The 10,024-nt window shown below is 33.9% G+C and overlaps 1 protein-coding gene and 1 long non-coding RNA gene across 2 annotated transcripts; one reads left to right on the top strand and one right to left on the bottom strand.

Moving 5' to 3' along the window:
- Positions 1 to 297: 297 nt before the first annotated feature.
- On the bottom strand, positions 298 to 1,144 carry LOC141481632 (uncharacterized). The gene is made up of 2 exons (XR_012465066.1): positions 970 to 1,144; positions 298 to 572 (listed from the first exon to the last, which is right to left on the bottom strand). It is a non-coding gene; the product is annotated as an uncharacterized lncRNA (long non-coding RNA).
- A 2,455-nt stretch (positions 1,145 to 3,599) lies between these two features.
- LOC111512099 (ADP-ribosylation factor-like protein 16) lies at positions 3,600 to 7,113 on the top strand. Its single transcript, XM_023168194.2, has 2 exons — positions 3,600 to 4,095; positions 6,834 to 7,113. The coding sequence occupies exons 1-2, from the start codon at positions 3,781 to 3,783 to the stop codon at positions 7,011 to 7,013; spliced, it is 495 nt and encodes a 164-aa protein (XP_023023962.2). The 5' UTR covers positions 3,600 to 3,780; the 3' UTR covers positions 7,014 to 7,113.
- Positions 7,114 to 10,024: the final 2,911 nt, after the last annotated feature.

Genomic DNA, 10,024 nt, shown 5'->3' with positions numbered 1-10,024 from the left:
TTTTATTACCTACAACTTTGCCCTCTAAATTTTTTCCATAGGACTTGTAGTTTTGCCGGCAATCGAGATACACCATGTTTTACTCCCAACTTACCCCCTCTCGAACTCGATTTTTCTTTTCATTTTAATCATATTCCCCTCCTCTAATGGGTTTCGTCCTGCTATTATTTTTTTCACTTTTTACCATTTTTGAAGGCTTTAGCCCTGATCTATATGATAGATCTGATGTTCTCTCATCACAAAAACGAAGAGACCATTGTAGACTAATTTTTTCTAACCACGAATGAGATAATGATCAATTATTAGAAAAGCTTTATTTTTCTATATAAAATAAAACAAATGTTATTTCAATCAACCTTTGGAAGCGGAAGTGGCCATTTACAACTTGGACAGAATCCTGGGTCTATTTGTGCTTGACCAGGACGATAATTCTTCGGGTCCAGCCATAAGCCACCATTTCCATTTTGACTTTTTGGTGTATTATCAGCGTTGACATTGGAAGTTATTATTTTGCTTTGAGGAGCAGCCGATATAGTACAGAAAAGTACTATCAGGATAACAGTAGAAAAAAACTAGAAATAAAAAAAAATTTAATGGATATCTACCTATTAATGTATAATTAGATTTTCCAAAGGGGTATGGAATCCCAATTTTCTTAAAACCGTGTAATAATTGCAGTTTCTGGCTTGTTTCTGAAGTGAAATTATTACGTAACATTGAATCATACCAGTATATTCTCGTATTTCAATAAAAAAAATAGATATTCTTAGTTTTGAACAGAGTTTGGTAAAAAACGAAAAAGTCCAGCTTGTGATTTACGGTCACTGTTACCAAAAATCGTGATCGTGAAAATCTCATTTGGAAAAATCTTAATGGGTTTTTTTTGAAAACCTTCGAAATATATGTGTAATCAGGAGATAACGTTGTCAGAACAATACAGAAATGATTTCTAGAAAATTGAATACTTACGAGATGTTTATGAAACATCATTATCTATTCATAAAGAAACTTTATTGATTGAAGAATGATGTAATACTGAGTAAATATAAATCTCATCTTCATCTTCATCTTCATATGAACTTGAAATCGTTATTTATCAATGTGGTGTTGAATAAATTATATATCAACAGAAAAAAGTCGTATTCAAAACATTTATACAGAGTGAATTGAATGAACGGTTGTAGATTTTCGTATTTGGTAAACATATAGATACAAAAAAATCAAAAGATTAGAACTTTAAACTCTGTGATTCATGTGCTCCTTACATCAGGTTTTTTCAAACTCTCAACTTCATTTCCGCAATTATTTTTTCCGAACATATTTTTTCTTTCTTCTTGCTCTGACGTCTTCTTTGGCATTCTCTGACAATTTTTCGAGTTTATATGTATATTTCTGATTTTCTCTCTTATGTCTATGTTTCATCCTTCTTACTATCTTTTTTTTTATTTATTGATTATCCGTTTGACATATAAGTATGTATAGGATTTGTCTGGCAATGAAGAACACATGAAAAACGCAGTGTCCGTATCAATATAAAAACACTCTAAAATTAACACATGATATAAAATACAATACAAAAGAAAACTATTTTTTGATATAAAAAATTCGTCTAGGTTATGAAAACAACTATCAATTAAATACTTTTTCAGATTTCGGGTAAATTCATTAATTTTATTGAGCTCCTTAATATTTTCTGGTAACTTATTGAAGATATTTGGGCCCATCACATAAGGTGAATTAGAATTAACCTTATATTTACAATATTGTATGTGGAAGTTATATTTTTGACGAGTATTCCTACTCTGTATGATTTCATTGGTGATAAATTTATGTTTGTTTTTAAAGACAAACATTGACAATTCGAATATATACATGCTGACAAGAGTTAAAATGTTAAATTGTCTAAATAAACTTCTGCAAGAGGCTCTTTTGAGAGTTTTGGCCATTATTTTCAAAATATGATGCTTTGTAAAGCCCGGATCAGACCTTCTTTGGAGTATTGGTCTAATGTATGGAGCTTTCTGAAATACACTTTTCTCCAGATATACGCTGATTCTCTGTGCTTACGTCCGAAATTGTGGTTCACTGGGCAATCATTCTGGTGCTGTTCCATCCAATTCGATGTTCACCGTCTGATTTCCATTACGACTGATGAATGATTCAGTTGATTATTCATTTCTGAGGAAATCTTGATGTTTATTCTCACGAATTTTAACTGAAGTTTCACTTATATGACTTTTACCATAAAAACAAGGCATTTCTTTTTTCTTCTGTGTTGGTGGGTTTTATGTGTGAGTATAGAGCTCAGTATATCTGTTGTTTTGTAAGTAGTCCTAACATAAAAATTACCAACTCAACAACCACCGACACAACTAAATAGGACCATCTGAAAAGACGAGACGAATTGGAGAAATATATAACAATAAAACTTCCTATAAATTAACAAATACACTGAAATCTGTACTCACATAAATAACCTACTCACAATTATAACCTAACAACACAGAAAAAAATGTGATTCTTCAAGAACATACAGGGTGGGCCATCGAAAACTTGACATGGAGGTTTTGGGTACTAATCTTACAAATCCTAAAAAACGCTCAGAGATGTCGATTTTGATTGGGTGAGACACAGTTCCCCCCCCTGGAGCAGAGGGGTGACCAACCCTTGGAACTGGGGGCGAGTCGCACATCGTTTGAAAGATCTTGGAATTCTCTAAACAACGGTGTACATTTTTTTTATTTGGACGAACCATATTAAATTTAGAGTTGAAGTTACTGACTTTATTCTCATGTTAGCATATGCTCACAATGGGCACCTCCAGCTTCCATGCAATGATAGAGATTCTGCTGGAAACGTTCTCGAGCATTGTGGAGCATTTCAGCAGTGATTTGGCGACATTCATTTGTGATTCGTTGCCGTAAATCTTCGAGGAGGAGTACAGTGAATTCTGCTCTTTAAATGACCCCACATAAAGAAATCTAACGGCGGAAGGTCTGGTGATCGTGGTGGCCATTCGATAGTGCCCTGCCTATCAATCCAATGATCTGGAAAAATCTGATCTGAATACTGTCGAACAGGCAGAGCATAGTGTGGAGGAGCCCCGTCTTGTTGAAATATTAACAGATCCTCCCGATAATTGTGGTCATTTTCAATAATATCAGCGAAAAGGGGATTAATAATACGCCGAATGCTAGAACGTGACACCCCGGAAAAAAATGCTAACTTTCTTGTGCTCAAAGAATGGTCAAGCTCAACATGGCCCAGAATTGCCACTTGTGTCGCCTCATTTGTTACTGGTGGTTCGATTTGCCGTTTTTTATTTGCTACAGATCCAATTGCGCGAAATTTGCAATTAAATCGAAAACATTATTGATTGAACAGTTCAGCGGCTCTCGCAGCACAACGTCTATTTTCATAGTATAGTTCAATCAACTCAACCCTCTCTGTAGTTGTTTAAACCATTATTTCTTTAGCAACACGGCACTCACTACTAGTAATAATGTAGATATCACTTTTAACTCAAAAATGAGAAATAGAAACAACATTTTCCTAGAACTAGAACTGAAAAATCAACAAAAAAGTAGCGTAACAAACAAATAAAAGAGTTCAAAATACATTCCAACTGAGCAGTGTAGTCGAGCTTTCGATGGCTCACCCTGTATTTCAGAAATAGACATATCCCTACCTCTCTACATTTATATGTCTTAAACTCACATACCGTTCATCGATTTATGTTTCCCAAGCAACATAGACCTAACAAACTTCCATTCCATAACCATGATCGTTTGTCTAGGCCCCATGGGTGCTGGAAAAACTCTCCTTCTGAAGAGTCTCCGGAATAGTGAAAGTATCGATAACACAACAACAGCCGTACCAACAGTCGGTACCAACATTATCGACATCAAAATTGGCGACAAAATCTACACAGTCCGAGAATTGGGAGGAACCATGGCACCTATGTGGAACTTATACTTGAACGAAAATGTGAGGAAGGTTATCTTTGTGGTGGATGTGTCTGATTTGTGCCAAATATCAGCTGCATGTGTGCTTCTCTACACTGTCATGGTGAATCCGTGCCTGAGGAATGCTCAAGTGAGTTGAAATCAGTGGCCAAAATATATTATTGGAAAATTATTCAACAAAGGATGTCAAGTTTCAAGAGATATTTTGTCTCAATTTTTATTTTGATTTCATGAACGTATATTAAGGATGTCTCTTTCGAAATTGTATGTTCTCCAGAAAAAAGCCTTTTCTGAAAATCACTGGTTCAGTATTGTTTTGATGAAGAGATTGTTAATTATTATAATGGGGCTATATAAAACATCGGACACGACCCACATAATAATTTATACACTTTATAGAATTGCCGATACACGTTTTCAAAAAAATCACAGAAGAAAATACTTTTTCTTGAGATTACTCCATAACAGAAACCTTAACCTACTGAGGCCAACCCATTACAAATATTTCAGATTTTCTGTTGTGAATTTCAGTCCAAATTCAACAACACCATTTTATCTAATTTTTGGTGGATTAGTTCCAATTTTTTTCGCTGATGTGACTGGCCCCTTACTAAATTTGTAGGAGAAGTTTCCTAACACACCTGTCAACATCTGTTTTCCTGTTAACCAGCTGTCACCCCCTACTGACGATAACCCTCAAAAGTTGAAACGTATGCGAGCTAAGGATTTACGAGGTCTTACTTCACAACGTGCGATTCCTAGCTCGGGTTGTACGATAGGCAGTGTGAATTGATTGTGGGCTCGGATCATTGTTCAGATTGAATGAGTGGAATAAACCACGCAAACCAATCCAAGATGCATAGAATATTCCTAGATTGATCACTTTGACCCCTCACCATGTAAAATAATACGATACTCTTGATGAAAGGATGATGAAGAGATCTAATGGATTGAAGCATTTCATTAACAGTGGTGCTGAGTACAACTCAAGTGTGGCAGCTTGACAGTGTCAAGTTGGCACTTCGATTTTCAATACTGGTAACAAACTGATAATGGGTTGAAGTTTTTTAATATTATGAACCATAAATTGAACATCTGAATGAAATAAGCGCGACAGATTTTGATTATTGCTCTATGTATCAAGATGTGAACAAGGTTGGGAAATTTATAATCGATATCTCACAGGATTTCTGAACAATGTAGTAAAATGAAATAGTATGGATATATCTTCACTAGTGGTAGTAGAATTTGGTTTGTCACGAAAGGTTTCGTAGCAGACCATTTTAAACAAATAGTTACATTATTTTTTTTATTAATTCAAAACTTCAGGTTTCCAACTTCAAAACAGACAAAATTGAATACAATTTTGAACCCCTATGTTTTCCCCTTGGGGATGGAAATTCCTGATTCCCTTTCTCTTTACGCTATACAAAGAAAGAGGTTTAACCATCATGGCTTGCTGTCCGATGACTACCTTTCAGGCTTCGTAAAGCGTATTTATGCCTTGTCAGGTAATCAGTTGTATTTGTATCTGTATTTGTACCTGCACTTGACCCTGGAACATTAACAATCTTGCTGCCTGTTGTCCTGTTTGTTATTCTAGGATTCCTTAAAATGGGGTTCCATATTCGATTGAGGTTCACCTCAATCAAGTGCAGGTATGAGTACAGGTACAAGTGCAGGTACAGCTAGTATTTTATAAGTGCGCACCAATTGATTGATTGACACTCTTATATTAACGTACAGCCAAAGCTACTGAACCTAGAATCTTGAAATATGCAGGTAAGTTCTTTGTATAGCGGTAATGAGAAATTGTATTGAAATTCGTCAGTTTTGAATTTGGGTTGATAAAAAAATATTGCAACTATTTGTTTAAAATGATATGTCATTAAACTTGATGTGACACACCAAATTCTACGTGAGCGAAGCCACGGGTAACAGCTAGTAATTTATATATTCATTTTGAAAATTCAGTGAGTGAAAAATATGTCAACTGCACTATGTAATGAATAGCTTCGATAATCAAATTATGTTACCTACAAAGAAATTTCGCAAAACTACACAACCGTCAACGATGTCTGCCCCGTCTGCCCGCGTTCGGGTCACGTTCTCGGCAATGGCGCTTCATTGCTTAGACCGCCCCTCTACCCCCGCGCATCGTTCCCACCGCCTTACACTAGGCGCGATGCGTAATGGCTTACTGAGATAACTTCTAAACGATTCGTCCAAATTATTCACTGTAAAAGACAAAATTTATCTACATTGAATACTTGAAAAGACAATTGTAATCAATTCTTATAATAGTTCGACAGATATTCTAAAATATGCATTGTGAACAGATTATCCAATTCAATTGTATTTATGACTCGTTATTTTGCTGAGTTGTTTATGTAATATCAATTGTTATTCATGTTCATATAGCAACTTTACTTGTTTACAGTTCAATTTTTGATCTGACAGTTATGATGTTATGTGACGTTCATTATTAGAAAAATTAATAAACACATTGACTTTCAGTTTATGAAGTAATTTTTGCAATCAGCTCAATCACACCCCACTTTGTGATTTTTGTGGTTCAATATCAGTTCATTTTTGGTGTAATTTATGTGGGACCATCTGCTTTGCATCTGCCAAGTATATTCCGTTTTATAAATGATCGTCTATTTATTGAGAGTTCATCTACGTAGAAAAGGAACTTATATTTCCTTGAATATATGAAAACAAAATCGAACAACTCTGAAGTTGTTCGATTTTGAACCGAAATCAACAGTTCTTCTATAACAACTACTCTCCTTCACGGATATCAAATTAAATATACATCACATTTTCTTTCTCAGTTGTATATCAAATATTCATTACTTTTTTCAGTTCTTGATCGCTCTCACGAAGATGGATGTCAGTTACAGACAAATGAGGAACGAGGCTCTGCTGATGCTGCAGATGAAGAGATTGCAAAAAGAAGTACGCCAAAGTATAACGATCACTGAAAGTAGTGCCATAACGGGAGAAGGAAGAAGTGAAATTTTAAAATGGATTAGCAAAGAATGACTAACAATTATCTTGTTCCCCTGTGCCGCATTATGTTGATGATGATCTTATGTTTTTGTTGTAATTTGTTTTGTTGGAATATGAATAAGGATATTGATAATCTGCTCGTTTTATTGTACAGTTTAATTTAGGTACTCGTATATTTTTGTTTTGCTGCAAAACTTGTGTATTCGTTTTGTACTTGTTTTGATTTCTCAAGGCGATTAGTAGATACTGGGAAAAACCAACATCTGTGAAGATGATTATAAAACACATGCTCTTTCAAAAAGTGAAAAGTTGATCAATAATTGTTTGGGAATGTGCAATTTTCTGTTGTCTTATAGTCGTGGAGCTATATTAAATAAAAATTCAAAACTCAACTGAATTGAACTTGGTATGAGATAGTTGTGATGGTTGTGATTGTTTCAATGTTGATAGTCAAGAGAATAATTGATATCACATATTTACTATTACCTCTTAACGTTCACATCACATTCATGATTTCAGGCAATATGTTTCATTCCCACCACTGCTTTATTCACTTTTCTGTTATTTCTTCTTACGGATCATTTTCAATACGGTCCAATTTATTTAAATTGTTTGGAATTTGCATTCAAAAACATACTTTTCGGAAGAAATAGCTATCATTACATCAGTTTCATGCAACATACAGTGTCACCATTAAAGTGCGCACCATATGGGAAACTTTTTTTTCGAAAAGTTTCAATGAAGTTTAACTTCGGCAATTGTTTGTGCTTCAAATTTAACTTAAAATGGTGCAGTCAGCTGCGACCCACTGACGTTCAGTGTTTGTCAAATTCAACTTTTTTTTTGAAAAAAATTGAAAAAGTGCATTTCTAGATCGAATTCAACAAAAAGTTACTTGAAAAAGTTGTGTCTACGCCAATTTTAAATCCATATGCCAAATTTTATGCAACTAGGATAAAGTTAACGTTTTGCTTATTTTTGACAGATATCCCCTTTATTTTAAAAAACAAGTTCGGTTAATTGTCATCAATTCATGTATACATAACAAACTCATCATGGAGTTTTACTTTTCTGATAAATTTTTACTTATACGGACATTTTTAGAGATAAATTGAAAATGTGCTATGAAAATTTTAACATGACTGGTGCAAAGTTTCAATCATTTGGCTATTTTCTCAAACAAACGTCAGTACCTTCAATTTTGAAAAAACAGACACAACTCAAAAACTGCAATAAGTATTAATAAAATTACTAGAGTTGAAATTACATTAAAATTTCCATATTCAGTATTTACAGATTATTTATAAACACTAACTAGGGCGGTAAGGACGCTTAATCACGTTGAATAACAATTTTAAGTAGGTCTTGACACACAAAATGCATGCTATGGTATTGGCAAGTTGTTGACAGGATCCGTAGCAAATCAATTTAAGAAAAAGCACACTTCAAGTAAATATGATGAGGAGGTCCAACTTAACATTTGTTTAAAAGTTATTGAACACGGGCAAACGAGTATAACCGATATTATAAAAAATACCGATTACAAGAGAGGAAGTGTTAGAAAAATTTTATTAAAGAATGAATTTATTAACACATTAAAAAAACGAGATTTATATGTCCGTTTCGGGTTTTCATTCTGGTTTCAAGGAGAGAGAGACGAAAATGTAAAGTTTCCGTATAAAATTTTATGGACAGATGAGGCAACGTTCTCTTTAAATGAAACGGTAAGTTCTCAAAATTGCAGATGGTGGGCCCAAGAAAATCCCAATTTCACAGTTGAATGTGGTGATCAGTATTCCTTTAAAACTAATGTATGGTGTGGGATACTTAACGACCATTTTTCTTCAGGGAAAATGCATCATCCATCGTTTATCTCAATCTTTTGAATAATGAGGTTAGTGAAGTTTTAGATAATATGCCTTTGAATATCAAATACGACCTATTGTATCAGCTTGATGGCGCACCAATACATCACACGGTTGCTGTAAAACAGTCCCTCCAATAAATGTTCAGAGGCAAAGTTATTATTGGCCACCTAGATCACCCGACTTGACGCCCTAAGACTTTTTCTTATGGGGTTACCTGAAACAAAAAGTGTACCGAAGTAGACCATTTACTGACATACACCATCTGGAAAATACCATTCGCGAATGCTGTGCAAATATAAATCCCCGATTTATTAAAAATGCAGTTACAGATGTTAGTAGAAGTACCATAATTTGTATTGAACGTGGAGGACGACATACTGAAATGTAGGCTATAAGTGTTTGACAACCTCATTAAGATCAATAAGTAATTTTTTGTACCCATTTGTATTTTCTATAACATTATTTTTGTTTGAAATTTATAATAACAACAATAGTTCTATCGAAATTATTTGCATTTTTTTTAGTTGCCTCTGCTTTTTCGAAATCAAAGGTTTGTTTAAGAAAATAGCCAAGTGATTGAAACTTTGCACCAGTCATGTTAAAATTTTTATAGCAAATTTTTAATTTCTCTCTAAAATTGTCCGTATAAGTAAAAATGTATCAGAAAAGTTAAACTCCATGATGAGTTTGTTATGTATACATGAATTGATGACAATTAACCAAACTTGTTTTTTAAAATAAAGGGGATATTTTTCAAAAATAAGCAAAACGTTAACTTCATCCTAGTTATCCTAGTTATCCGTTAATATAACCATTTGTCAGGCTTGAAGTTAACGAACTTTAAACTTAAATCAAAACACTGACAACTGATGTTTTAACATGAAAACAAGTTGACAAGGCGTTTCAAACTGACGTTGTCACGAAAATTATTCACAGTTTTTTAAAGGATACCATAACAAGAACATTGCTATGGTTTTTGCTTACTTTCTTATTATCAATACCTCAACATGAAATACGTTTTGTACCTGTCATTTGAAGGAGGTAGAGGTAGCATTTTTGCGTTGAATTATGTCGAATTATAATTTAAATTCAACGTGTTTCAGGACTTGAAAATGTACCGTAACCGAAATAATTAATTTATTTCATTTGGCTTTTACACACTGTATGTGCTCATTC

This window comes from Leptinotarsa decemlineata, unplaced genomic scaffold (genome assembly GCF_025532065.1).
Source record: "Leptinotarsa decemlineata unplaced genomic scaffold, Ldec_3_MD MMD2_tig00000251_RagTag_RagTag, whole genome shotgun sequence".
In the NCBI taxonomy this organism is placed as follows: domain Eukaryota; kingdom Metazoa; phylum Arthropoda; class Insecta; order Coleoptera; family Chrysomelidae; genus Leptinotarsa; species Leptinotarsa decemlineata.
The sequence above is the reverse complement of the archived record's forward strand: the minus strand, read 5'-3'. Positions and strand labels throughout refer to the sequence as shown.